At 54.7% G+C, this 27,074-nt stretch overlaps 4 protein-coding genes and 1 long non-coding RNA gene across 5 annotated transcripts; 2 read left to right on the top strand and 3 right to left on the bottom strand.

Moving 5' to 3' along the window:
* The first annotated feature begins 996 nt into the window (after positions 1 to 996).
* Positions 997 to 5,744, top strand: UBE2S (ubiquitin conjugating enzyme E2 S). The gene is made up of 4 exons (XM_025985268.2): positions 997 to 1,414; positions 1,956 to 2,103; positions 3,159 to 3,349; positions 5,254 to 5,744. Exons 1-4 carry the CDS (start codon positions 1,412 to 1,414, stop codon positions 5,581 to 5,583), a joined length of 672 nt encoding a protein of 223 aa, XP_025841053.1. The 5' UTR covers positions 997 to 1,411; the 3' UTR covers positions 5,584 to 5,744.
* Positions 5,745 to 13,987: 8,243 nt separating this feature from the next.
* LOC140599075 (uncharacterized) lies at positions 13,988 to 15,163 on the bottom strand. Its single transcript, XR_012001793.1, has 2 exons — positions 14,844 to 15,163; positions 13,988 to 14,759 (listed from the first exon to the last, which is right to left on the bottom strand). It is a non-coding gene; the product is annotated as an uncharacterized lncRNA (long non-coding RNA).
* Positions 15,164 to 16,092: 929 nt separating this feature from the next.
* RPL28 (ribosomal protein L28) lies at positions 16,093 to 19,367 on the bottom strand. Its single transcript, XM_025985240.2, has 5 exons — positions 18,830 to 19,367; positions 18,536 to 18,624; positions 18,319 to 18,442; positions 16,313 to 16,431; positions 16,093 to 16,224 (listed from the first exon to the last, which is right to left on the bottom strand). Exons 2-5 carry the CDS (start codon positions 18,614 to 18,616, stop codon positions 16,135 to 16,137), a joined length of 414 nt encoding a protein of 137 aa, XP_025841025.1. The 5' UTR covers positions 18,617 to 18,624; positions 18,830 to 19,367; the 3' UTR covers positions 16,093 to 16,134.
* Positions 19,368 to 20,268: 901 nt separating this feature from the next.
* Positions 20,269 to 23,374, top strand: TMEM238 (transmembrane protein 238). Its single transcript, XM_072759515.1, has 2 exons — positions 20,269 to 21,095; positions 23,250 to 23,374. Exon 1 carries the CDS (start codon positions 20,561 to 20,563, stop codon positions 21,086 to 21,088), a length of 528 nt encoding a protein of 175 aa, XP_072615616.1. The 5' UTR covers positions 20,269 to 20,560; the 3' UTR covers positions 21,089 to 21,095; positions 23,250 to 23,374.
* Positions 23,375 to 23,602: 228 nt separating this feature from the next.
* On the bottom strand, positions 23,603 to 26,542 carry TMEM190 (transmembrane protein 190). Its single transcript, XM_025985250.2, has 5 exons — positions 25,518 to 26,542; positions 25,389 to 25,424; positions 24,895 to 25,020; positions 24,730 to 24,814; positions 23,603 to 24,642 (listed from the first exon to the last, which is right to left on the bottom strand). Exons 1-5 carry the CDS (start codon positions 25,573 to 25,575, stop codon positions 24,402 to 24,404), a joined length of 546 nt encoding a protein of 181 aa, XP_025841035.1. The 5' UTR covers positions 25,576 to 26,542; the 3' UTR covers positions 23,603 to 24,401.
* Between the last annotated feature and the right edge of the window lie 532 nt (positions 26,543 to 27,074).

Here is a 27,074-nt window from a genome sequence, read left to right as displayed (position 1 = left end):
GTCCCTGCTGCTGGGTTGTGGTGGGGGGCGGGGGAAGGGAGGGCTGAGAACCCCCTCCTTCGGTGTCCTTGTGAACTCCGCAGGGAGAGTCCCCTGTACCCAGCACACTGAGACTGACGTTCAGTGCCTGGCCAATCCTCCACAACTGTGGGGGTCCTGTTCCAGGAGATCGGGCCCCACACATGAGAGTACTGGTGGTGCCAGGGGTCTTCCCATTCCCATCAGGGTCTGCACGGGCCTGCAGAGTGGAGACTGAGGCCCGTCGGGGACACTGCATCCCCAGGGCAGGCCTGCAGGGGAGAGGCCCAGCGCCCCTCACTGTCAGGGCCGTGCCTCGACCTCCCTCCTGCACGTCACGAAGGGCCCCAGGGGCCGTCTCCCACGTGGGGGTTAACAGAAACCCGACGTCCTGACTGACGCCCGGCCGGACTGCCGGGCCACCAGCGGTCCAGCCCTCGCGGCAGCGCAGCCGGCTCTTTCGCGCCCCGGAACGCACCACGCGGGTCACCCACCACTACCCGCACAAAATGGCGCCGCGCAGAAAAATGTAGCTGGCTGAGGAGCCGGCCGGGGGCCGCGCGTACCTCATTTGCATATACAAAACTGACGGATTTCGTTGGCTGCGAGCGGCTTGGCCTTCACTGGGAAGAGTCCCATTGGCTGCTCTCCACCCCCTCCCCGTCCCCTGGCTCCGCCTCCTCCGCCAGGGTCTGCCGCGTACGAGCCTCGTGACGCCATTCCACGATTGCGCGTCCCTATTGGCCAGGGAGCCTTCCATCATCCGTTTAACCCCCTAGTCCCGCCCACCCTCGCCCCGCCCCGGCTCCGCGGCCGACCGTTAGCCGCGTGCGCGATTTCCTGGGCGTCAGTGCACGCGCGCGCACGCCGGGCCAAGGAGGTGTCTCATTCAAACGATCCAATCAGCGGGCGCGTTCCCCCTCGCGTCTTCTGCTCCTCCATCATCCCGCCGCATTGCCCCCATTCTCCAGGGACCCCATTACGATCCCCGCGCGTCCCCATTGGCCGGCCCACCGCGTGCCCCCCTCCCCAACTTCTCCTGAGTCTTCTTGCAGCTTACGGGAAGGGAGCGAGCGCCTCGAACGCCTAGGGCCGTGCGCGGTGACATCACGGGTCAAGGCGCGGCACTCCGGGACCGTGGGGGGGTGTGGCCTACGGGCGGCTATAAAAGGGCGGCGGTGCGCGCGCGGCCGGCTCAGTGCGGCCGGGTACTCGGGGCAGGCGGAGTTCTAGGCGCGCTGCGCGGCGGCCGTCGGAGACAGCCGGGAGCGGAGCGGGGCCGCCGGGGCCTCTCCAGGGCCACAGCGGCAGCAGTTGGGCCCCCCGCCCCAGCCGGCGGCCCGGAGAGAGCAGGAAAGGGGCCGGGGGGACCCGCCCCCGGCCGGCCACAGTCATGGTGAGAGCGGAGGCCAGGCCCGGGTTAGGCGGTCGGGGGGCCGCGCTGGAGGAGGAGGCGGGGTCTCAGGAGCCTCTCGCGGACCGTGTGTATGGGGGGGGTGTCCCGGGCCTGAGATGGGTCACAGGCCTTCCTGGAGGCGGGCAGGAGTGGAGGCTAGGCGTCTCGCAGGTTCCCCGAGGGGAAGGCCGGGCTGAGCCCCGGAGAGGGCTCTCGGGCTTTGTGGCTGGGCCGTGGGGGTTCCGGGAGCAAGGTATCCGTCTCCAGCCCTGACTGGAGGTTTCTCCAAGGTTAGGTAGGGGAGGGGGCCGGGGTAGGCCTCGGGCACAGCCGGGATCTTTTTTGGGGGGGTACCGGACCCACCCGCAAGCCCCTTGAAAGACCGCCCCCATTTTTGGCGAGAGGCCAGCCTGGGACGACCCTAGAAGCGTACTGGGTGGGGTGTCTGGGGCTGCCGGGTCAACACCAGGATGGCCCTAGCATCCTACCTGCAGGAGGCCCTGGCTCTGCCAGTTGCTCACTCCTTTTTCTCTATGTCCAGAACTCCAATGTGGAGAACCTGCCCCCCCACATCATTCGCTTGGTGTATAAGGAGGTGACAACGCTGACTGCTGACCCGCCTGATGGCATCAAGGTCTTTCCCAATGAGGAAGACCTCACTGACCTGCAGGTCACCATCGAGGGCCCTGGTGAGTGTGGGACTGGAAGGAGGATGGGTGTGCTTATAGATATCTCCCCATCAGTACAAGAGTAGGTCAGAAAGGCAGACAAATAGCGTATGATTTCACCTATACGTGGAACCTAAAAAGCAGAACTAGAACAAGAATAGGAACCCCCTGTTATAAGTTGGCTCTGCCAGGTGCTGGAGATACAGTGGTGGACTGCACAGAGACACACAAATAACAGAGCATTGCGTATATTTTTCCTGCAGGGAATGAGAGAGCATTTAATGGGCACCTTACTGGGGTTTGTCAGATAGGGGTTCTCTGGGACCTGGAGGGTGGGCCCCCAGGACAGGGGAGGGAAGCAAGCCAGATGCAGTGTCACAGGAGGGAACAGTAATAACCAAGCGATCGCACGTGACTGTGGAACCGTGCAGGGATGTAGTGAGCTGTTGCTACAAAGTAAGCTGAGAGGCCGTGTGAGCATGTGGTGGAGGACCTTGTGATGGAGAACCTGGTCAGGAGCGGGATGTGGTGAGGGCGTCATTGCTCCCAGATAGGGGAGGGCCTGAGGCAGGTGCCCTGGATACTTGGTAGGAACAGGAAGAAGAGACCGATGAACGTTTAGGGCTTGCAGGAGTCTGGAAGGAGTTCAGAAAGGAAGCCATTGGCGGATTTAAAGCACAGGTGATGACTGCAGTGTTCAGTTGAGAGGAGGGGAGGACAGGTTCAGGAGAAGACCAGGAGGTCAGCTGCCCAGGCTACCATGGTGCAGGGTATTGTGGGGGGACCAGGGCGTGAGGAACAACATGGTCCAGAACCATTCACTGAGGTGGGCAGGCAGGAAGACCTGAAGTGACAGAACAGTCCCATCACTTGCCTACAGGCCTCCCAAGGAGATGGAAGGCAAGTGAGTGGGAATCTTGGGAAGGGTACATGACCAGGACACTTGGGAGAGAAGAGGCATCCAGGGGTGGCTATGGGGCCCCTGGGAACCTGGCTTCTGGTGGAGGAGGCATCAAGGCACTGGCCTCACAGAGAGTCCTGAGCCTCCTGACTGAATCCTCTCTCCCTCCCTCCAGAGGGTACCCCTTATGCGGGAGGCCTATTCCGCATGAAACTCCTGCTGGGGAAGGACTTTCCTGCCTCCCCACCCAAGGGCTACTTCCTGACCAAGATTTTCCACCCCAATGTGGGCGCCAATGGTGAGATCTGCGTCAACGTGCTCAAGAGGGACTGGACAGCTGAGCTGGGCATCCGGCATGTCCTGCTGGTGAGTTCTGAGATGGCCCAGGCCTCCTCCCTCCTGGATGTCCCAGTGATGTCAGAGCCATGGTGCATTGTTTCTTGTAGTAAAACTATCTCTGAAGTAGTTGGGAGTTTCCATATAAAAAACCCAGATTTCCAGCTGGAAAGTTCTGGGAGGATTGGCAGTGCTTGACCCAGGACACTAAGTATGGTTGTATAGGTGGTGCAGTACCTGGGGTACCTTTGCTGTAGAACAAGCAATGGGTTTGTATAATAGGATACTTTCTTTTTTTTTTTTTTTAATAGGATACTTTCTGATGGTACAAGTCAAGCATTTGGTTAGGGGTGTTTGGCTTTTTCCTAACCTAAAACTTATGATATAAAATTCAACATTCTAAAGTATACAGTTGTTGGGTATACAGTAATCACAAAACTTGTGCAACCATCACTGCTATAGTTCTAGAATATTTTCTTTTTTTTTTTTTTTTTTTATTTATTTATGATAGGAACACAGTGAGAGAGAGAGGCAGAGACACAGGCAGAGGGAGAAGCAGGCTCCATGCACCGGGAGCCTGATGTGGGATTCGATCCCGGATCTCCAGGATCGCGCCCTGGGCCAAAGGCAGGCGCCAAACCGCTGCGCCACCCAGGGATCCCTAGAATATTTTCATAAACTGCTGTTTCTCAACCAACAGTGATTTGTACCACCAGGGACGTTTTGCATTGTTAGGAGAGGTTTGTAATTGTATCTAGCAGGGGCCAACCAGGGGTGCTGCTCCACAGCCCCAACAGAGCAGTATCAGCCAAGCCAAGATGGAGATACCCATGATCCCCAAAGGCCACTCCCCACCCCACTAAAGCTGAAGAGATGTTTTTTAGGGGCACCTGACAGGCTCAGTCGGAAGAGTATGCAATCCTTGATCTTGGGGCCTGGGATTGGGAGTTCAAACCCCATGTTAGGTGGAGATCTTACTTTAAAAAAAAAAAAAAGTAATTTTGTTTTTAATGGAATTGCTGATGAGCCCCAGGGGCAGATGGTGGGGGATGGGGAAACTGAGTTTCCTGCAGGGCACTTGGGGAGAATTGAGCTCCTAGGTAAACATCTTTTTCTCCCTGGAGTGTCAGCCATGGCTGCCAGGGATCCTGGAGTAGAGCTCACAGAGTCACTCTGTGTCCCCAGGTGACCCCAGGGAGCCACAGCACGGAGCCTGGGTTGGTGCTCACCCGGGAGTGAGCTGCGAGAGGGGCCTCTGGCTGTGGGTTCAGTGGTCAGGATTTGGCTGTGGTCCTAGGTGACCATTGGTGATGTTTGCTGGGTCTGGTGCTTTGTCACAGCAGCAAGGGGGAGCAGCTTTCACTGGCCTCAATCGCAGGTGACAAAGGTCTTGTCACCTGGTTGAGGCTAGGTGTGTTTTGGGCTTCACAGGCTCCTTTTCCCAGTGGCTGAAGGTAGAGGTGGAATGGACACCATGGTGACCCTGGTGGAGGGGCCACAGCTGGTGTGGCCATGTCCACCTGTAGGGTGTCACTGCTTGCAGCTTCAGCCTATTCCTCAGTTAAAGGGGGCTCATGAAGGGTATTGGGACTGGCTCCCTTCCTTGGCCTCCCTCTGGGTGCTCCTCAAGGATAGTCCTTCTTTATTGACATCTGGTGCCTTTCTCGGCTATGATCCAGGCAGCTGGAGTCTAGCTGTGCACTTGGGATCCTGGTAGATCCAGTGGTGACCACCCTGAGTTTGTCTTGGGACTCCAGAGCCCAACATTGTCCTAAATTGTCTTAAATTGTTCCCGAGCAACCTCAGTCCTTCTGTGGCCTGTGCAGGGGAGGACACAAATGGGGGCTGGGCCAGAGCCTACTTGGGGACTGGTGTTGAGAACAGGGAACAGCCACTCTGGGTGTCTGGCCCTGACCTGGCCCATCTCCCCACAGACCATCAAGTGCCTGCTGATCCACCCCAACCCCGAGTCGGCCCTCAATGAGGAGGCAGGCCGCCTGCTCTTGGAGAACTACGAGGAGTATGCCGCCCGCGCCCGCCTGCTCACAGAGATCCATGGGGGTGCCAGCGGGTCCAGCAGCGGGAGCACCGAGGCGGGCAGGGCCCTGGCCAGTGGGGGTGCCACCCCCTCCACTGACCCCATGGCCCCGGGGGGCCCAGGTGGAGCCGATGGCCCCATGGCCAAGAAGCATGCGGGTGAGCGGGATAAGAAGCTGGCAGCCAAGAAAAAGACGGACAAGAAGCGGGCACTGCGGCGGCTGTAGTGGGTTTTTCTCGCGGTTCTACCCACCCCTGACCCCAACCCCCAACTCTGTCTCTAAGTTATTTAAATTATGGCTGGGGTGGGGGAGGGTGTGGGGGCACTGGGACCTGGATTTGTTTTTCTAAATAAAGTTGGAAAAGCACCTGCTCTGCCTTGCAGACATCCCAGGACCACTGCCTCTGCCACACTGGGGCACCGCCCCACCCCTGCCCTTCAAGCTAGGCACAGGGCTGCAGCCAGCTCTGTCCAGCTGCGGCGCTGCAGGGAGGGGTCCCATGTCCCACCTGAAAGCTGGGGAGCTGGGCCTGCTCTTGATCACACCTGTCCTTGTTCTTTCCTGAAGTTGGTGTGTGGCTTGGCTGTGTCCCTGCCTAGGACAGCCAGATGACAGGTGTGGACCTAGCTGGTTGCACCTATCACCTGATCCAGCTCAGGGTGACAAAGCACGTTCCATGTGTATTTCTGCATAAGTAGCCTCAAGTCCCAGGCCTGAAATGACACCCATCCAGTCACTTCTGCTGCTCTGCAGTGTGGGCACAGCAAGCACAAGTCCTAGGTCTTCAAGCTCATGGTGGGTTTCCATCCCACCCACTTGGAGGAGCTCAGAAGCTGTCCTCAGCTCTTGGAAGCTCCCTGGGTCATTCCCCCGTGGCCCTTCTCAGCCTCAGGTGTCCCACTTGAGGGCCAGGTCCTTCTGAGAGGCTCCACTGATTGGGTGAGGCCATCCAGGTAGTCCTGTTTAACCCCCCAGTGACCTGATCATGGACAGATTCTGCCACCGCCCCCCACACACACACACACACCAGGGAAGGGGCAGGTTAGTGTCGTGTACACGGAAAGTGTGTCTCAGACTTTGTTGGGCCAGAGGTGAAGACCACAAAACCTGAGTGGTAGGAGGGGAGGAATGGGGTCTGGGCACGTTGTAACCTTTCTGAAGGGACAGACTAGAGGCAGCCAGCTGGCTTTTTTTTTTTTTTTTAAAGATTTTATTTATGAAAATAGACACACATAGAGGCAGAGACATAGAGGGAGAAGCAGGCTCCATGCAGGAAGCCCGATGTGGGACTCGATCCTGGGACTCCAGGACCACAACCTGAGCTGAAGGCAGTACTGAACTGCTGAGCCACCCAGGCTGCCCAGCCAGCTGGCTTTAAATTGACTTGTCCCACTAAGAAAAACTACAGTCTTCTCAAAAAATGCTAATGGAAAGAGGAGGGAAAGCATGTCTACATAAAGACTTGTACATGAACTTTCAGAGTTGCTTCCTTAGTAATTGGTGAAAAATGCAAACAGCCCAAAATGCTCAACAGATTAACACAGATAAATCATGAGTTCATAGAAGGAAATCCTATTCAAAATATTAATGCCAAAAATGGCATGGATGAATCTCAGAAATACTCTATGCTAAGTGAGCTGTATACAGAAGTATACGAAATACCTGGTTCCACTTAGATGAAATTCCAGAACAGGCAGTGTGACTCGGGCTGAAAGCCTGGCATTGGCCATCTGGGATGAGGCTCGGGAGCTTTCTGGAATGATAAGCACACGCTAGATCTTAAGAGTATACCGGTGATCACATGGGTGCATAAATTTGTAATTTCAGCAAAATTACACTGAAAACGGGTGTATTTCTGTGGAAATTATATCAGTGAACTGAAGTTAAAAAGTCAACTCATTTACCTAGAATGGAAGATAAGTCAGTGGGACAAGATAATTTGAAGACCTACAACCAAAAAGCACTCATCCAATGTATATAGAGTCCCTACAAATCAATAAGAAACACAAAAGTGGGCAAAAGCACTTAAATACTTCACAAAAGCAGAAATCCAAATGACTGCCAAACATAAAAAGATACTCCTCTCTAGTTAGGTGAGAAAATTCAGTGTAAGCCAAAGCTGATAGCACTACACTCTCAGGAAACATTGTCAAAGTCTGACAACACCAAGTGCTGCCGAGGTTGTAGAACTAGAGACCCCCTCATATGCCCCTGGCGGGAGCACATAATACCAAAACACACCCAGAAACTTCATAGGTGGAAAACAAGCACACATTTCTTAATACTAAGCTTTCTTGCACATATACCACAGGCTTTAAACATTTGTCCCAACTTCAAGCAGTATAAACATGATTGTATATTCAAGAAACAATGCACAGAACAGAAATGGGAACTAATACTGCTTCTAGCAGCATGGAGAAATCACAAATGTCACGATCAGCCAAACCAGCAAGTCACAAGATTCCCCATAGTTCAGATGCCTGTTTGCACAATTCCAAAGTAGGCAAAAAGGAGTTGTTCTGCTAAACATACCTATGTAGGTGGTAGAATTGTAAAAATGTAAAAGCGGGATCCCTGGGTGGCGCAGCAGTTTGGCGCCTGCCTTTGGCCCAGGGCACGATCCTGGAGACCTGGGATCGAATCCCACGTCGGGCTCCCGGTGCATGGAGCCTGCTTCTCCCTCTGCCTGTGTCTCTGCCTCTCTCTCTCTCTCTCTGTGTGTGTGACTATCATAAATAAAAATTAAAAAAAAAAAAAAAAAATGTAAAAGCAGGATTGTTTCCATAAAGCTGGAGATTCTGATTACTTAAGGCCAGGGAGGAACCCAGGAAGGCTTTTGAGGAGCTGGTAGTCCTGTTTCTTGGTGCTTAAGTGATCTCTACACCCAGCACGAGGTTTACACTCAACCCCAAGATCAAGAGTTGCATACTCCATGGACCCAGCCAGCCAGGCACCCATGTATTGCAGAATTTTTAAAACCTAAAGAAACTCATATGTGAACAGGCTGATCTCCAAACTAGATTAAGTGAACAAAAGGTAACATGCAAACAGTGCATATACTACCATTTCTGTTAATTTTTAAAATTTTATTTTAGGGACACCTGGTGCTCAGTGGTTGAGCATCTGCCTTTGGCTCAGGGTGTGATCCTGGCATCCGGGATCAAGTCCCACATCGGGCTCCTTGCAGGGAGCCTGCTTCTCCCTCTGCCTATGTCTCTGCCTCTCTGTTTCTCTCATGAATAAATAAATAAATCTTTAAAATATATATTTATTTATTTTATTTTATTTGAGAGAAAGAGTGTGAAGAGGGGCAGTGGAGAGGGAGAGAATCCCCAAGTCCCCCAGGGAGGTGGGGGGGAAGGCCCGATCCCACAACTCATAAGATCATGACCTAAGCTGAAACCAAAAGCTGGATGCTTAACCAACTGAGCCACCCAGGTGCCCCCCTCTGTTAATTTTTAATTTAAAAAAAAATAGGAAAAAAAAATAGGTTATGTGTTACTTGCATATGAACTTAATGCCTCTAGAAGGTCACATTGGAACCTGTGCGGGAGAGCTTGGGGTATCTTGTGAGTGTTACTCTTTCAAAAAGCAAAAATCTTTTTTTCTTTTTTTTTTTTTTTTTTTAGATTTTATTTATTTATTCATGAGAGACACACAGAGAGAGAGACATACACAGAGGGAGAAGCAGGCTCCCTGCGGAAAGCCCAGTGTGGGACTCGATCCCAGGACCCCGGGATCACAACCTGAGCCGAAGGCAGATGCCCTATCACTGACCCACCCAGGTGTACTTTTTTTTTTTTTAAGTATTTATTTATTTATTCATGAGAGACACAGAAAGAGAGAAGCAGAGACACAGGCAGAGGGAGAAGCAGGCTCCATGCAGGGAACCCGACATGGGACTTGATCCCGGGTCTCCAGGATCACGCCCTGGGCTGAAGGTGGTGGTAAATCACTGAGCCACCTGGCCTGCCCTTTTTTTTTTTTTTTTTTTTAAAGATTTTATTTATTTATTCGAGAGAGAGCACAAACAGGGAGGAGAGAGGGAGAAGCAGACTCCCCATTGAGCAGGGAGCCTGACGTGGGACTCCATCCCAGGACCCTAGGAAAATGACATGAGCCAAGTGCCAATACTGAGCCACCCAGGCACCCTAAAAAGCAAATTCTTTTTTTTTTTGATAAAAGTTTCTACAAAGAAACAGCTCCCCCACCACTATTCCTGTCTCCCGAACACCCAGTTCTCTTTATCACCAACAACCAGTGTTACTAGGTTCTTGTATATTTTTCCAGAGAAATTCTACATGAATTCAAGCAAATTTAAATATATATTCTTTTAAGCCCATCCCCTTTTATCTTCACACAGCACACGGTGTCCTATACACAGCATGCTTCTCCTTGGTTTTTCTAGGATTCTTTTTGAGAGAAAGAGCAGGGAGAGAGGCAGAGAGAGAGAGAGAGAATCCCAAGCAGTAGTCTTGGAAGTCTGAAACAACTCAGCCCCACCCAGGTGCCTTAGCACCTTGCTTTTTCTTGCTTGCTTGCTTGCTTTTTTTTTTTTCCTTTTTTAGATTTAATTTATTTATTCATGAGAGACAGAGACACAGGCAGAAGGAGAAGCAGGCTCCCTATGGGGAGCTTGATACGGGACTCAATCCCAGGACCCCGGGATCACGACCTGAGCCAAAGGCAGATGCTCAACCACTGAACCACCCACGTGCTCCTGCACCTTGCTATTTTGACTAAACTGGAAATCGTGGAAGTCTGTCCATGGCAGCACTTCCCTGCTCCTAAATGCCTAGGGTTCCATCTTATATGTGTGCCATAATTTATATCACACATCCTGCTCTGATTGACCAACAACGTTGGAACTAATACTCTTTGGACATTGGCCATGTGGCACATAAGGGAATATATCTTTAGAGCAGATCTTATAAGTGACATTACTGTGCCAAAGAGTAAATTCATTTGTAATTTGTACAGATGTTGCCAAATTGTTCCCCATGGGCTTTGTACCAGTTTACCCTGTCAGCAACGCAAGTGTGCCCATTTGCCTGTGCACTCACTAGCACTTTGAATTTTACCCAACATTTGCATTTTTCAGTCTAAGAGTTATAAACTTTCTTAGAATTTTTAATAGGGGCAGCCCTGGTAGCACAGCGGTTTAGCACTGCCTGCAGCCCAGGGTGTAATCCTGGAGACCCGGGATCGAGTCCCATGTCAGGCTCCCTGCATGGAGCCTGCTTCTCCCTCTGCCTGTGTCTCTGCCTCTCTGTCTCTCATGATAAATAAATAAAATCTTAAAAAAAAAAAAAAGAATTTTTTAATAGGCAGGCGCCTGAGTGGTTCAGTTGGTTAAGTGTCTGCCTTCAGCTTGGGTCATGATCTCAGGGGCTCCCTGCTCAGCAGGAAGTCTGCTTATTCTGCCCCTCCTCCCGACTTGTGCTCACTCTCTCTCAAACAAATAAATAAATAAGTAAATAAAGTCTTTTTTAAAAAATGTATAACAGGCTTTTATTTTTTTTAGAACAGTTCTGGATTTATGGAAAAATTATGAAGACAATACAGTATTCCCTCTGACTACCTTTTCCCCATAAATACTGTAGATAGATGCTAAAACAAATATACTGGTTTTGCTGGAAGAGAGCCCAGGGCCAGGGGTGAACACACAGTAGGGACTGAGTCAGCACGCTGCTCAAACCCACATATACACATGGCAGGTGGATATTTGTGAACAGTTTCCAAGAAAAAGATAAACAGGGACACCTGGGTGGCTCAGTGGTTGAGTGTCTGCCTTCAGCTCAGGGCAGGATCCCAGAGTCCTGGGATCGAGTCCCACATCACGCTACCTCGGGGAGCCTGCTTCTCCCTCTGCCTATTGTCTGTGTCTCTTCTGAATAAATAAATAGAATCTTAAAAAAAAAAAAAAGTCTTTTTCTAAGAAAATAAAACAAAACAAAACAAAAAAACAAAAAATAGGTTGCGGAACTAAGGGCTGGGATCCTGGAGCCCCTCTCCACCCGGATACTCTCCTTCCATTTGCACATCTCCAAACCTCATGCAAGAGCCATTCTCATAACAAAAGACTTTACTTTTTTTTTTTTTTTAAGATTTATTTATTTATTCATGAGAGACAGGGAGAGAGCAGAGACATAGGCAGGGAGAGAAGAAGGCTCCATGCAGGGAGCCCAATGTGGGACTTGATCCCACGCCTCCAGGAACTCGCCCTGGGGGAAGGCAGATGCTCAGCTGCTGAGCTACCCAGGTGTCCCATCATAACAAAAGACTTTCAAAGAATAGATGATTTTATTCTAGCAAATGACAAGAGAAACAAAAGGAATGCAACATAATTGCTGGTCAGCCTGGATCAGAAATGCTGCAGAGAATGAATGCCATCACACACACACACACACACACACACACACACACACACACACACAGTCCAAGGCTGTTCACAGAAGCGTGAAACCATGGGTTTATTGGGGTATATGGATTTAGCATAGATGTTCAAAGTGCTCTGGAAGATAAGGTGTTAACACTCCTCCCAGGATGCCTGAGTGGCTCAGCTGTTTAAGCATCTCCCTTTGGCTCAGGGCGTGATCCCAGGGTCCTGGGATCGAATCCTGCATTGGGCTCCCTGCATGGAGCCTGCTTCTCCTTCTGCCTCTCTATCTCTGTGTCTCTTATAAAAAAAATAAATAATTAAAAACAAACAAACATAAAAAAATAAAAATAAAAAATAAAAACAAACAAAGTGCTCTGGAAAACAGGAGCATCATTTTGCTTGCAGGCAAAGAGTTACAGACTTGGGAAGACATTTCTGATGGTTTGAGTCTATCTGGTCAGAATAACATTTTAGGAACACCTGGGTGGCTCAGCAGTTGAGTGTCTGCCTTCAGCTCAGGGTGTGATCCCGGGATCCAGGATCGAGTCCCACATCAGGCTCCTTATGGGGAGCCTGCTTCTCCCTCTGCCTATGTCTCTGCCTCTCTGTGTGTGTCTCTCATAAATAAAATCTTTTTTTAAAGATTTTATTTATTTATTCATAGACACAGAGAGAGAGGGGCAGAGACACAGACAGAGGGAGAAGCAGGCTTCATGCAGGGAGCCGCATGTGGGACTCGATCCCGGATCTCCAGGATCACACACCAGGCTGCAGGCGGCGCCAAACCGCTGCGCCACCGGGGCTGCCCAATAAATAAAATCTTTAAAAAAATTTATTTGTTCATTCATTCATGCAATGAAATGGTGGGCCTTTTCCCCAGATTTCTGCATACTGCATCTCAGTTGGGTCAGGAAGTTGGGTCTTGTGCTGTGCTCATGTCACAGACAATGGAAAGAGAGCACAAGAAAGTTGTGTAGCCAGGGAGGGTACATGCAAGCTTATTTAAATATAGAGACCGCCTGCAGGTGGAAATATAATCCAAGCCAGCCCCTGCCATGAGCAGAGCATGTCTCAGCCCCAAGTCCCTGGTGCTGAGTGACCTTGTGTGTGGCAGCTTCCAAGGGTGTGTGTTCTACACTCAGTTTTGAAACCATTCCCACTGGAGGCACAGCAGCACAGAAAACCACACTCTCTGCTTCATGGAGCCCTTGAAATGATTCCATTTCACATATGGGGTAACTGAGGCACCAAGAGCCTAGGTGACTCACCCAAATGCCCATAGCTAGGAGAGTTGGCCAAGCTGCCTTCACACAAAGGCTGCCTGAGTCCCAAGGCTGCCCTGGTCACTAGCCTGGTCAGGGGAGGTAGGTGGCAGGATGAGGGAGTGGGGTGGTCTGTCTCAGCTTGTCACCCCACTGTTTCTGAGATGTCAGTTGCCAGTCTTGGGGTTCCCTTGCATGTGAGTCACTTTTCTCTTGCTGCTTTCCAGATTTGCTGTGTCTTTGGCTTTCAGCATTATTACTATGATGTGTCTGGGTACTTGAGGTTTACTTTGTTTTGAGAGAGAATAGTGTGCAAGTGGAAGGTAGGAGTAGAGAGGGAGAGGATCCCAAGCAGGCTCCACACCCATCACGGAACATGAGTGGGGCTCGATCTCAAGACCCCCAGATCTTAAGCGGAGCCAAAATCAGGAGTCAGATGCTGAACTGACTGAGCCACCTAGACACCCCTGAGGTTTACTTTTTACCTCATTTTTATTTTCCTTGTTTACCTATTTTCCAATTTCCATGTGGACACACATCCCTTGTGAGAAAAAAGTTAGAATAGATGGGCCCCATGCAAATCACACCTCCCCAGTTTGTCTCATTTCTCAGAAGGGAGATGGGAAGCCAAGTCCTGGGGAGGGTACTGTGTCTGAGTCCACACAGCACAGCTCAGCAGCACAGCTCCCACAGCAGAGACCCAGGGCAGAGAACTGCTCCCCACCTCCTCCCTTCTGGTTCTACCCCAGCAGCATCCACATCCCTGATGTGGCCTTCCCAGCCCAGCCACCCCTGATGAGACCCCTAAACCCACGTCATAGACCAGGAGACTGAGGTCAGGAGAGGCCACACAAGGAGGGAGGACTCAAATGCTTATCCTGAAGATGCAGGAAACTAGCACAGCTCCCCCTGGGCCGAGGGCTCCAAGGTGGTCGGGGAAACATGCCACCTGACCATGAATAGAGAAGTGGGTGAGCAAGAGAGCTCACAGTCGTGGGAGCCTCAGACCTCATGTCTTCAACAACCAGTATTTATTGAGCATCTTCAAATGCCGGGGCCCCAGGCCAAGTCCTGGCTCACCTGCACAGGGCACACTTACTAGATAGCCATTAGTGCTATGGACAAAAATAATCTCAGGGTAAAAAAAAAAAATAATAATAATAATAAACCCAGGGTGGAGGAAGGGTTTCAATTTCTAATGGACCAGTCAGTAAAGAACTCACTTTTAGGGGACATTGAGCAGGGTGAGGCTGCATGTCTCACTGCTGGGAAACACCTTCCAGGGGAGGAATTCAAGTACAGATGCCCCAAGGCAGACCTGCCTAGTGGAGGGAGGTGATGTGGAGGCAGCCTTGGACAGAGGCCTTTCACTGGGTGTGGATGGGAACTGTGGGAGGGCTCTGGTAGGGATGAGGCCCTAGGACTTAGTAACATTTAGGCTGAGAGCAGACCCAAGTGGGGCAAGGGTAGAGGATACTGCAGGAGTCCAAGCAAGACAGAGGTTTTGACAGGAAAGGGTCACGTTCACACCTGAGGACCAAGGAAAGCCGCAGAGGGAGGCAGGAGCCTCTGGATATCTCCGTCTTGGGGCATGCAAAGGCAGTCTCCTGACCTGAAATGGGGCCTCTGGAAGATGCTCTTGGCCAGAGCTCTGGAGTGGGGATGAGGAGAGGTTTCAGGATGTGGTCTCCAGAATGGCACACAGTAGGTACACAGGAAACAGGGCAGGGTTCCAACAGGAGCCTCAGTGTCTACATCTGCAAAGTGGGAGGGACACCTGCTTTGTAAAGTATCTGGGGTAGCTGGAAAGGGAAATGACAAGTATGTACCTAAGCACTTACAGATCTGAATTCAAAGTCCAGGTTCTAGGGCACCAGGGGGGGCTGTCCAGCATTTGCCTTTTGCTCTGGCCAGGATCTTGGGGACCCAGAACCAAGCCCTGGTTCCTTGTTCTGTAGGGAGCCTGCTTCTTCCTCTCTGCTTGTGTTCTAATAACATCTTTAATAATGCCGAAGTCCGGTTTCCCACAGTACTTCTCTCCTAGAGGACAGAACAGCATGAGCACCTGCCATGTGCAGGCCCTCTTCTCAAGTCTTTGCTTTTGGGACGCCGGGGGGTGCTCAGCTCCCTGCATGGAGCCTGCTTGTGTCTCCACCTAGCTGGGTCTCATGAACAAATAACATCTTAAAAAAAAAAAAAAAAGCCTTTGCTTTCCTTAACCCACTGAATTTTGAGGAGGCAGAGGTCCTTACTTGCCCATAGGCAAACAGCTAGAGGCTGAGGCGAGGGCAGGATGGGGTGGGGGTAGTCTATGAGTCCTTCCCTAGGAGCCATCACCAGTAGTTCTAGAACAGTGGGAGGGAAGCAAGCAGAACTGGAGAACTCATTGTGGCCCCTTAGGATGAGACAAGGGTAGCCTGGGGAGGCCTATCCTGATGGGCTAGTGTGACTGGGGCCAAAAGCAGGGGTGCTCATACTCTCAGTCTAGCAGGGGGTGCAATGGGTGGCTGCCCAGGTTCCTGGCAAGGGACAGGTAGTTTAATGTCACTTGTAGCCATGGGCAGCCCAGGGACTGTGAGGACCCTGAAGCTGCATCTATGCCCAAGACCCACAGCTCCCACTTCACACAGGGAGAGGTGAATATGCTCCTGCCCTGCTTCCTGCCGACAGGGGCCCACAGCCCAGGCCTTGAAGTCCTAGATGGTACCCTGACACCAACAGAAAGTGAGCTGACCCTTGGCCTGGATCCTCATCCCTTAGTGTCAGGCTCTAAATGGTCTTTCTTGAGCTGTCAAGTGTTGTTGAAGACCTAGGACTGTGAGGACTGCAGTGGACTTTACCTGGTCACATGCACTAATCTGCTGTATGAACAGTTACCTCTGACGTGTTCAACATAAGAACGTGGACCAGGCCCAGTCCTGGGGGCAGAAATGCTGGGACAGAGCTCCCCCAACCTAGACCTGACCCCTCCAGCCCCAACAGTGTGAATCCTATGGTAACATGGGTGGCGGACCACGCTGGGACAGGCAGCACCCACATGAATGCATAGGGGCAGAGCCCCAGGGCCACAGCAAAGGGAGGCCCAAGCCAGATGGTTAACATCTTTATTGCTCTGGGTACAGGGGCAAGTGCTCAGGAGCTCTTGGTGGGGCGGGCCCGCTTCCTCTTCACCATCACAGGCTTCTGACTGCGCAGGATAGCACTGGCTCTGCGAATGGCAGCCTGGAAGGACAAAGAAAAGGCTCAGCACACATTCCCACACCACCTCCTGAGAGCAGCTCCAGCCCCACTGGTCAGAAGCCCTGCTTACCATGCGCAGATCCGGACGGTACTTATTCTTGCGGATCATGTGCCTGATGCTACTGAGGGTGGCCCGGGCATTCTTGTTGATGGTAGTTCGCACATAGGAGGTAGCGGGTTTCCGCTGGCCTGGGGCAGGGGATGGGGTGGTGGCAGCAGCAGAGGTCAGTGTGATGGTGCAGTGGTACATGGGGGACCTGAGCGCCCCACAGCCAGCCCTATCCACCCAGCCTTGTACCAGGAGTTCGCTCTTCTGTGTCCCTGACACAAGTTCATAAAGTCACTTCAAAGCAGCCTGGGTGGCTCAGCAGTGGAGCATCTGCCTTCTGTTCAGATCATGATCCTGGAATCTCAGAATCAAATCCCACATTGGGCTCCCTGTGGGAAACCTGCTTCTCCCTCCACCTATGTCTCTGCCTCTCTCATGAACAAACAAACAAAATCTTAAAAAAAAATTTAAATTTAAAAAAAAAAGGGAGGGGGCGGGAATCCCTGGGTGGCTCAGTGGTTTAGCGCCTGCCTTTGGCCCAGGGCACGATCCTGGAGCCCCAGGATCAAGTCCCACATTGGGCTCCCAGCATGCAGCCTGCTTCTCCTTCGGCCTGTGTCCCTGCCCTCCCCCTCTCTATGTCTATCATGAATAAATAAAATCTTTAAAAAATAAAAAATAAAAAGGGAGGGGGGGAGAGGAAAGCAAAAGACTTGTCCAAGGTCACTGGCACACAGGCCACCTGCCTGCCTGACTCCAGGGCAGGAGGATGCTCACCCCACGCTGGTCAGGTTTGCAAGTATCTGTGAGACTGAAGCTCCAATCAAGCTGAGTCACAAGATGAGGCCAGGGTGAGCAAGAGCCCTGCAGCAAGCACCTGCCTGCCCATCCACAGGTGGAATCTGGACCCCACTGCCTGTGGTTCAGAGGAAAGCACCCCTTCCTTGTGTGCAGAGCTGAGGGCCTCTGTCAGGATCTAAAGTAGAGCAGTCAACGAGGTCTTGGGGAGTGTCCTATGCCCCAAACAACAGATGTGGAAGGTGTTGCCCAAGAAACCAAGGACCCTTCACACCACACCAGTGACTTTAAACAATGCCAGTTCCTGGGGCACCTGGGTGGCTCAGTGGTTCAGAGCGTGATCCTGGGATCGACTCCTGCACTGGGTTCCCTGCACAGAGCCTGCTTCTCCCTCTGCCTATGTCTCTGCCTCTCTCAGTGTCTCGTGAATAAATACATAAAATCTTTAGCCAGTTTCTGATAGTCCGGAAGAGACCACCCAACAACCTGACAGGGAAGTGAGGGCTTCAGGGCACAGAGCAGCAGCATGGGGTTCTCAGGAGCACAACAAGAACCCTGGATGCTCACTGGTGAGCTGAGAAAGAGTAACCCCCCTTCAGGGTGGGCAGGAGTCCAATCAAGAACCAGCATGCCACAGCCACTGCTGTCCCTGCCCTGGGCAGTAGGCTCCAAACCCAAACAGAAAACAGCCCTCAACAGAGCTCAGAAAAAACCTTGCTCCCATCTTTTAAAATACCCCAGCAAAGGGATGCCAGGCTGACTCTAGATGAACATTTGCCTTTGGCTCAGGTTGTGATCCCAGGGTCCTGGGATCGAGTGCCACATCGGCGCCCCCCAACAGGGAGCCTACTTCTCCTATATCTCTGCCCGTCTCTCGTGAAAAATGCTTTTAAAAATAGATGACGTAAAATCTTAACCAAAACACCACCCAGTAAAGAACAAAGGTGAGGGAATTGTGATGCCTCTGGTCTACACAACACCTGCCTCTGAAACTCTCCAGTCCCCCTGACCCTCTGTCACACGAAAAGCCTGTCCAGTAGGAGTGGGACGCTCGGGACGTCTCCCGAATGCACTCGGCGGCTGAGGGGTCAAACTACTGCAGCGCTGCACGGATACCTAGCCTGCTTCAAGCCCTTCGCCGCGCTAGGTCGCGCCGTCCAGCCCCTGAGCACCCCTCCCCCTGGGGTGGACCGCCGCCCGATCCCAGCCCCGCCCCGCCGGGGGCTCACCTGATCTCCGCTTCAGGACCACCACCACACCCTTGCCGTCGGCCGCCGGCTCCACGCCCACAGTCTTGCGGTGAATCAGACCGTTGTAGCGGAAGGAGTTGCGAGCTTTCAGGTTGTTGGGCTCCTGGGAAGGGAAGGGGGCGCGGCGAGGCCGTGAGGCGGGAAGGACCCCGGCGATGGCGGCGGTTGCCTCTCCGCGCCCGGGCGCCCCGCTTACCGTGCTGTACGTCTGCTTGTTCCTCTTGATCAGGAAGCTGGAACAGTTCCGCACGACCATCCACTGCAGGTGAGCGGACATGGCGGCGGCTGCGGGGAGAGAGAGCAGGGGAGGGCGTCAGAAGCGAGCCCTGGGGCTGGGCCCAGGACGAGGGGAGAACACGAGATGCCGCGGCGAGCTCCGGCGGCGGGAACGGGGGTGCGCAGCGCCAGAGGCCAGGCAAGGGCCGGCAGAGGCCCCGGGCCGCGGGCAAGCGTCGCAACCACGCGGGAAGACGGAGGGCCGCGCGCTCACCTCCTTTCCTTACGGCAGCGAGAGACGGAAAGAGGCAAGTAGAAGACGCGGCGACGCCTTTAATTCCAAACGCATTTCCGCTTCCTCCGTGGGCACGCGCTTGCCCTCGCCTGTCCCCGCCTCCTCCCTTCCGCCTCCGAGGCGGCTCGGTAACGTTCGGCCACTTCCGCCGCCTCGTCGCCAACCGTTCGGAGAGCTCCGGAACTCTTCGGCTGGTGACCCGAGGGCGTGTTCTCCGAGGCTGAGCGCCACTGTTCCGAGGGTCCTTCGTGTGTTTTCGGAACTCCTGCTCTGGATTTCCGAGTGAGTCCAGTTCGAGAGGCCCGAAGTCCCTTTCCACAAGGGTTTCTCTCCAGGATTGCTCACCAGCGCTGAGCACAGGATAGGCGCTCAATAAACATTCGTTTTATGAATAAACGTGAGAATCCGTTAATTACTTAAGGCTAGCTCCAGGGTCTTTGGATACTTCCGGTCTTCTTCGTAAGCTCTCGGCTATTCCCGATGGAGGCACGGGGGCCCGATCGGGCATTTTCGGAACTCTCCGGAAAGGCTCTTTCGCGGGCTGGCCGCCTTCTCTTATTGGCGCAAGCCCTTTCGGGTCTGTTCGGAAACACTCGGCTCTCATCGGCCACATTCGGAATTCCGTGGCTAATCCCCGCTGACCTCTGGGGTTGCCCTCCCCGCGATGCCCTCAAACGCTTTAGAATCTAGAGAGATTCCCGCGGGACGGAATCTTTCCGCCGACTGTCACCCCGGGAGGGCGTAGATTACCTCTAAGGGCGAGTCGTTTGCAGAAGAGATTTGCATGGGAAAGCTGTTGGTTCCTTCAGAGGGTCCTACCTGTTGGCGTCTTCCGGCCCTCCCCCTCCAGTGTGCCCGCTGTGGCACCCCTTAAACTTATGGAAGTTTCTCTTCTGTGGTCGCGGCCCTCTTCGGGGGCGGGAGCCCTGCCTGACATACCTCGGGATCTCCGGCCTCGCCAACACGGGGCTCAAGGAACAGTGGCTTTATGTTGCCCCCCGCGCCAACCCCCAGTGCACCTTGACCTGTGGTAGTGTCGGGGTCCCCGTCTGGCTTCGTTCCCAGAGAGCCCCAATCGTGCAGAGGCACTAGGAGAAGAGCAGGGTACTGCCCTCTGCCCCCTGTAGAGCACCCACATCTGGAGGTGGTGCACAGTGCAGGAAGGACCATCCACTCCATGCCTCTCATGCAGGCGCACGGGCCGCCCCACGGCACATGCAAAGAGTGGGAGAAGGCTCAGTTCCCAGGAGTCTCATGCTTCCTCTGCCTGCTGATTCTTTGGGTCCCAGGACCTCTTGAGGTCCAAAAGCCTCGTCGGATTCTTGTTTTTGACCCCACCTGTCCCCTCTGTGGGGTCTGGTGCGTACGGGGCCCCTGAAGGCACTAGGCAGAGATAGCCTCCTGCTGGACGCCCCACGCTACCTCCATTCGGACACCCTGAATTCTGAACATGTTCCTTAGCGCTCCTTCGGGTGCATAAGGCCCCTCCCACCCTGATCAGTGAGGCTGGCAGCCCTCAGCATAGGCCTCTGAGGGCCAGGACGTGCCCAGAAACCAGGGTCAGGGCACCTCCAGGTCGGGCCCGTCTGCCCCCCAGCGTGGTCAGGTGACCAGGCGGGCGCCCGGCACACCTGGCGCCGTCCCTTGACCCCGCCCCGGGCCGCACCCCAGAACGCTCTCCGAGAGAGCCAGCGCGGCGGAGCAAGGGCCATGGCGGCGGCGCCGGCGGTGGGCGCCCCGCAGGGGGCCCCGCCGGGTGCACAGTCCCCACCGGCTGGCGCGCCGGTGCCCGCGTCCGGTCTGGGCCGCTGCCGGATGGCGCTGCTGATGGCCGTGGCGCTGGACGTGGCGGGCATGGCGGCGCTGCTGACCGGCGTGTTCGCGCAGCTGCAGGTGCGCGGCCGCGACTTCGGCGACCTGCTCATCTACTCTGGCGCGCTGCTCGTCTTCCTGAGCCTGCTCGGCTGGATCCTCTGGTACACCGGCAACATCGAGATCTCGCGCCAGGAGCTCGAGCGCGACTATGGCCTGCGGCCCTCGGCGCTGGCCCGCCTGGCGCGCAAGCTCTCCCGCCGCTGGTCTGCGCCGGCCTCCGGCCCGCGCGCCGCACCCGGCTCCCAGGGAACGCGCCGAGCAGCCCGCGCGCCCCCGCCGCCCGCCGCCGGCTCCCGCCGCGTACGCCTGCAGCTAGCTACGCTCGAGGCGGGGCCGGGGGCGGCGGGCGCGGGCCCGGAGTGAGCCGGAGGTGAGGGATGGGGCCGCAGGGAGAGCAGCAGACAGCTGGACGACCGGACGGGGTGCGGCGGGGGCAGCTGGAGAGACGGGGGAGAGCCGGAGAGACAGGGGAGACAGCTGGAGAGATAAGAGGGAGAACCGGAGAGACAGCGGGGAAAGCCAGAGCCCGGGACAGGAGGCATGAGCACAGCCTCTGAAGAGAGACCTTGCCCCCCAGATGAAGCCTAGAGCCACGATCCGCTCTCCCCCACACTAGGAGACCCTGCCTTGCACTCCAGCCCACTTAATCCTCATAGAGTAACTGGGTCTCCGAGTCACTGCCGGTACCATCCCCATTCCAGTGGAGGACAGGAAGGTCCAGAAAGGTGCCACCTCTTGCCCAAGGGCACACAACTGGGATGCTTCTAAAAGAGAGGGGGAATGCAAATGCCAGGAGTGTGAAAGCAGAGAAGGTTCTGCTGCTCATCCCTTCCCTTTTCTATCTCTCCTCTGTCTTCTGTCCCCTTTTGTAAACACCTTTGCTCAGACACCTGCTGTTTCTCCCTGTGGCTTTCTGCTTAAACCTCAGCCTCTCACTGCAAGCCCTGCACGTTTCAGCCCATCTCCCTTCTTTGCAGCTATAATGGCATCGCTCAGTCCTCGCTCAGTCCTCCGACAGCCAGGCTCTCCTGTCAGTTGTCCTCCATGCATGCTCTCCCCTGCAGCAGGAGTGCCCGGCACCGTCTGTCCTCCACGCAGAAAACATCTCGTGTGTCCATTAAGATCCATCTCAACTTTGCTGCCTTTCTCTGGGTCTTCCTTTGTCTGAGGTTCCCTGTTATTGCTTGTGATGTGTCTTGTGAGTGTGTTCTGGTACAGTCTCCTGCTTGACAGGGAGCATCCTGATACTAAGGCCTGTGTCTCTGGTGTCTTCATTCTTAACATTGCCCAGCAAAAAGTAAGCTCAGGAAATCAGAGGCAGGTGATTGGGTCTGTGGGTGGCTGCGTGGACAGATGGGTGGATGGTTTGATGGGTGGTTGGATTGGTGGATAGATGGATATAGTTAGACTGATGAATTGGTAGGATTCACCAGAATTGGTTTGGGCAGATAGGAAGATGAGAGAATGGATGGGTTGGCCAGTGGATGGATAAAGAAGTGGAACAGTGAATGGATGAGTGACTGAATCAGTTTCTGAGAAGGGAGATCTGCAGGGGTACCTGGGTGGCTCAGTGGTTGAGTGTCTGCCTTTGGCTCAGGGCATGATCCTGGGGTCCTGGGATCGAGTTCCGCATCGGGCTACCTCTGCTTCTCCCTCTGCCTCTGTGTGTCTCTCATGAATAAATAAAATCTTTTTTTAAAAGAGTGGGGGTGGTGAGTTCCACAAAAGAATTAAATCCCGATGTGCTTAGACCTCTGCATGTGATGAACTTAACTCTTCTGTGCATCCAGAACAGTACTAGTTAGAGACCCTTCTTTGTGAGAACTGAGGATGTAGTCACTCCAATCACCTGCTGTGTTCTGTAGTTCAGAGGAGGAGCCGAATCTAAGAAAAGATGTAAGCATGGATGAGGAGGCATCAGCTCGCACAGAACTTGGCCTATAATAAAGAATCGCTCACCAGCGGCAAGAATCCTTCACCTTGCCCAGCAGTCTAATGTCGCTGGCTGGGTCTCCTGCTGGAACCACCTGCCAGAACCATGGTCCTAAGTGACTGGAATGGCAGCCCCTCTTCCAAGGAAGACAGACCTGTTCAAACACAGGACTCCCTAGTGGGCGAGGTGCTTCCAGCACACAGAGGACAGAGAGCCTCAATTTTAACACAGGGACCTGAAGATTCTGGCTCTGGGACCAGAATATGTTGAGTAGACAGAGCCACCAGCAGCAGCCATTCTTTATCCCCTCATTTTTTTTCTCTGTCTCTGTGTGTCCCTGTGTCTCCATCTGTCCCTTTACATGTCTATGTTTCCTGACATTCCTGTCTCTCCTCCAGCTAGCCCTGGACTCTGGCGAGCCACACAAGCTGCGGCAGGTGGGGGCATGGAGGGATGGAGGAGCAATCAAGCAGGTGTGCCAGTCAGCATGGGAGGGGCTCCCCCTGCCCCTTAGGCCACTGGGTGCTAGGCCCCAGGAATGTATGAATCCTGAGCCCCCAACAGTCACTAATACCACCCTTCCTCCTGCAGACGACCACACGGCCCCACGTGTCAGGACGGGACTGCGATGTTCAGCTGTGCCCCACATCACTTGGCCTCCGGGATGCCTAGCTGTCCTCCTCTCTCCTTCCCTGGATAAATGGCTCTGCCTCCTAGCTCTGTGTGTCTCTCTGGGAGAGGGGACAGTACTGGGGCCAGGCCACATACAAAGGGGCCACCCACGCCCTAGGAGACCTTGGGGCCCAGCCTCACACTGGTCCCTCACAAGAAAGCAGCCAGGATCTCGAGCCCATACCCACCCACCCCCCCAGTCCAAACCTCCTCAGCCCAGGCCCCTCTGTTGGTGCAGGGGTCCTCCAAGAAGCAGACAGAGGGACAAATTAGACTTACAACGTATTTATTGGGAGGAAATATTTAAAAAAAAAAAAGATTTATTTCAGAGGGGAAGGGTCTGAGGGGGAGGGAGAGGGAGGATCTCAAGCAGGCTCCCTGCCTGCCCAGCGCACAGCCCCACAGGGGCCTCGATGTCACAACCCTGAGGGCATGCCCTGAGTTGAAATCAAGAGTCCGCACCCACTGAGCCACCCAGGCGCCCCCGGGAGGAAGTGCTGATGGAGGGTAGCTGGCACGGGTGTGACACCTGAGGAAGGCCGGAGGGTTGGGCAGGACAAGTCTTGTGCTATACACGCTTCCAGGAAGATTTCTGCCCAGCCCCTGGAGAGTCTGAGAATAAACCCGCTGGGGGCGGCCCATATCCTGCAGGGAGTCCTGCCCCTGGTCAGGCATTGGAGGCGAGGCAGGCTGGTCAGGCACAGGCTGGCAGAGGGGAGCGGGATCCCAAGAGTAGGTGGCAGAGACTGCCGGGCAATGGTGCTCCCGCAGGAAGGGGACAAGTCATGGCCCCATAGCTGCAGTATGCACCCTGGTCCAGGCCACCACCCATGTACTCAGCATGCCCTGCTTTCAGACCTCACTCGGCCCTGAACCCCATGATCACAGCCCAGCTCCCTGGCCCCTGCTTGCACACAACACACTTGCGCGCGTGTACACACTCACACACACACACACACACACACACACCCTGCCCCAGAGCTCAGGTCCCTCCTGTTCCCATGGTTCTGAGAAAAGACACCACACGTCCATATGCTATATCTGTATTGTGGGGTCCCCCCAGGGGTGCCCCTAATCTTCGTCCTCTCCACCTTCCGTTTCTTCACCCCCTTCTGTCGTCCCTTCCCCTTCAGTGGTTCCTGACACATCCGCGTTCCCCTCCGTAGGAAGGGAGGTTGGCACGCTGCCCGCAGATGTCTTTTTATCACTCAGAGTCCCCCGGTCCTTGGATAACAGAGAGACGGTCCTCGACAGGTCACATTTGCCCTTTAAGAACCCTGGAAGGTGCAGCATGTCCCGGCGCTTGGCCCACCTGGGAGGAGGGTACACACTCAGCCCTAACCGGGCTGACTGCTCCCCTGGGGTACGGGTGCCCACCCCAAGCCCCAACGCCACTTGCCAGAACAAGCAGATGCTGGAGATTAGGAAGAGGAGGCCTCCACATGTCCAGCCCAGTGCCCACATATGCTTCCTCCGCATAGTTTCTGAACAAAAGAGGCAGGTTTGAGACCTGGGAGTCTCAGCGGCCAGTCCTGCCCCGGGGACCCCACCTCCAGGCACTCACCATCTGGCCGCTGGTGGTAGCAGACCCCATCACGGTAGCAGCAGCGTAGACGCAGACAGAGATTGGGATTCTCGATTGCGGCCTGGCCCCCACAGCTCTCCCGGTCCCACACATCTCCCTCACAGCCTTGGGACGAACCACAAGTAGCAGCTATGTCACAGAGTCTGTCCTGAAGGCCTCAGAATGCTAGGGTCCCAAAGTCAGACTCCAGGCCTGCCTGCCTGGTCCTACTAATCTATGCAGGACCCAGGAGTCCAGGCCCCCAGAGCTTCCTCCCTCAGGCCCCAGAGTCCAGGCTCCTAGCCCCTCCTCCCTCAGACCCAGGAATCCAGTCCCCCAGGCCCCTCCTTCCTCAGATCCAGGGGTCCAGGCCCCTAGCCTCCTTTTCCCTCAGACCCAGGAGTTCTGGCCTCCAGGCCCTATTCCCCTTAGACCCAAGAGTTTAGTCTGGGCTCCCTGTCCTTGGGGGAACCAAGGTTTAATTCATTGCTCACTCCATGGATAGAAGAATCCCTGGATTCCATTCCCATCTGTGAAGAAAAAGGATTGGTGTTAGAGGAGGCTGTATGGAGGCTGAGGAGGCTCCCTGCCCAGCTCTTGGACCCTCACTTCAGCCCCCTTACCTACTGAGCCCTGCATCAGCAGGAAAAGGCTCAAAGCTGGGATCCCAGAGGCCACCATGTTGCCTCCCCCAGACCCCTGGGGCCTCTGTGGGGACAGACCCTGAAGGCCATCACCCCAGCAACCAGCGGGGCCCCGCCCACCTACCCACCCAGCTTTCAAGGTTCTAAATTCTGTTGCTAGGGAGCCACCTGAGCAGTGGGGGAGAAGGAAGGAGGGGGTCACACTGGCTTGGTCATGCCTGGTTGTTAAGAAGTTGCTTCCTTAGCAACAAGGTGGAAAGGTCCATGGGGGTGGGGGAGGGGGCCTGGGCATCAAAGGAGCCTCCTTATCGGCTTGAGCAGAAAGCAGGTGGTGGTCTGAGGCACCTCCTGCTTGCCAACCAGGGGACCTGGGGCCTGGGAGACCTTACTGCCAGAGAATCCCTCTGCTTAGTAACCTGATGCCTGCGGGCAACTCTGGGTGGCTCAGGGTCTCCTGAGACATCATTGCCAGGGTCTTCCCCCTAGCAATCAGGGCGTGTTGGGGGGGCCTGAGGCTCACTGAGCCCCATTGTTAGGAAGGCCCCCCCACTAATGACCCAGTAGCCTGGGAGGACACAGGGGAAGTGGGGGTTGGGCCAGAGGTCAGAGCACTTGCTCAGGAGTCTTCTTGTCCCAAAGGCACTCCAGGCCTCCCAGTGGAGAATGGATGGGGGATGTGTAAGGGCCCATGGAGATGGGAGGGTGGCTCATGGGCAGGAAGACCTTCCCTGAGGCCTTTCACTCCACCCACAAATGGGGAGAGGGGTCCAGGGGTCCACGTGGAGGCCCTCAAGGTCACCATTTGTTTCCCCTCAGAGGGGCTGGGTTGGGACCATGATTCCTAGTCCTCTCAGGTGAACCTTCATTCAACTTTGTAGTACAGTGAAGAGGGGGGCAGTGTGGCTTTGGGGGCTGGATTTCTGAGGAGGGGCTGGGGGCCTGGACTCTGGGTCTGAGGGAGGAGGGAGCTGAGGGCCTGGACTCCTGGGTCTGAAGGAGGAGGCTGGGGGTCTGGACTCCAGGGTCTTAGTGGGGAAGGACTTGGGGCTGGGACCCCTGTGTCTGAGGGAGAAGGAGGCCAAAGACCAGGTCTGAGGGCAGCTGTCCAGGAGTCCAGACCCCATTTCTCAAGAAGCCCTGTGAGTCTGACTCCCGCTCTGCGCATCTCTTGTAAACATCCTGGTCGGAGCTGAGTGGCCCTGGGCTGCCTCCGTCAGAGATGACACAGGTTAGAGGGGGCTCAGCAGGGGGCCGGGGGTGGGGGGTCATAGGGGTTGTGAGGCTGAGGCCAGCAGCTGATGACCATTTCCTGTGTCAACATCATCTGGACCCACTTCGCAATTCCCGGGATTCCTCAGGGATCAAGGAGGGGGTGGGGGGCGGGGCTGCCGGGCCCTGGACCTCGGCTTGGGACTGGGGGGCCCCCCCCTGCTCTCACGGCCCTCACCGCTAATGACAGGTTTGGGCTGCTTCTGCGGCCTGCCTGCCCCGTCACCCCCTAGAGGCCAGACAGGACCCCCCAGGGACAGACAGACG

Source organism: Vulpes vulpes, chromosome 1 (genome assembly GCF_048418805.1).
Source record: "Vulpes vulpes isolate BD-2025 chromosome 1, VulVul3, whole genome shotgun sequence".
Taxonomy (NCBI): domain Eukaryota; kingdom Metazoa; phylum Chordata; class Mammalia; order Carnivora; family Canidae; genus Vulpes; species Vulpes vulpes.
This window is presented reverse-complemented; position numbering and strand designations above follow the sequence as displayed.

Excerpts from the sequence above, each read along its gene's own strand:
- UBE2S (XM_025985268.2), top strand. Across the intron at positions 2,104-3,158 it reads GGTCACCATCGAGGGCCCTG|AGGGTACCCCTTATGCGGGA; the intron begins GTGAGTGTGGGA and ends CCCTCCCTCCAG. Across the intron at positions 3,350-5,253 it reads GCATCCGGCATGTCCTGCTG|ACCATCAAGTGCCTGCTGAT; the intron begins GTGAGTTCTGAG and ends ATCTCCCCACAG.
- RPL28 (XM_025985240.2), bottom strand. The coding sequence starts at position 18,616 with ATGTCCGCTCACCTGCAGTGGATGGTCGTGCGGAACTGTTCCAGCTTC. Across the intron at positions 18,443-18,535 it reads ACAAGCAGACGTACAGCACG|GAGCCCAACAACCTGAAAGC; the intron begins GTAAGCGGGGCG and ends TTCCCTTCCCAG. Across the intron at positions 16,225-16,312 it reads ACCGTCCGGATCTGCGCATG|GCTGCCATTCGCAGAGCCAG; the intron begins GTAAGCAGGGCT and ends TTGTCCTTCCAG.
- TMEM238 (XM_072759515.1), top strand. The coding sequence starts at position 20,561 with ATGGCGGCGGCGCCGGCGGTGGGCGCCCCGCAGGGGGCCCCGCCGGGT.
- TMEM190 (XM_025985250.2), bottom strand. The coding sequence starts at position 25,575 with ATGGTGGCCTCTGGGATCCCAGCTTTGAGCCTTTTCCTGCTGATGCAG. Across the intron at positions 25,021-25,388 it reads GGGATTCTTCTATCCATGGA|GCTGTGAGGGAGATGTGTGG; the intron begins GTGAGCAATGAA and ends GTTCGTCCCAAG. Across the intron at positions 24,643-24,729 it reads TCCAGCATCTGCTTGTTCTG|GTGGGCCAAGCGCCGGGACA; the intron begins GCAAGTGGCGTT and ends CCCTCCTCCCAG.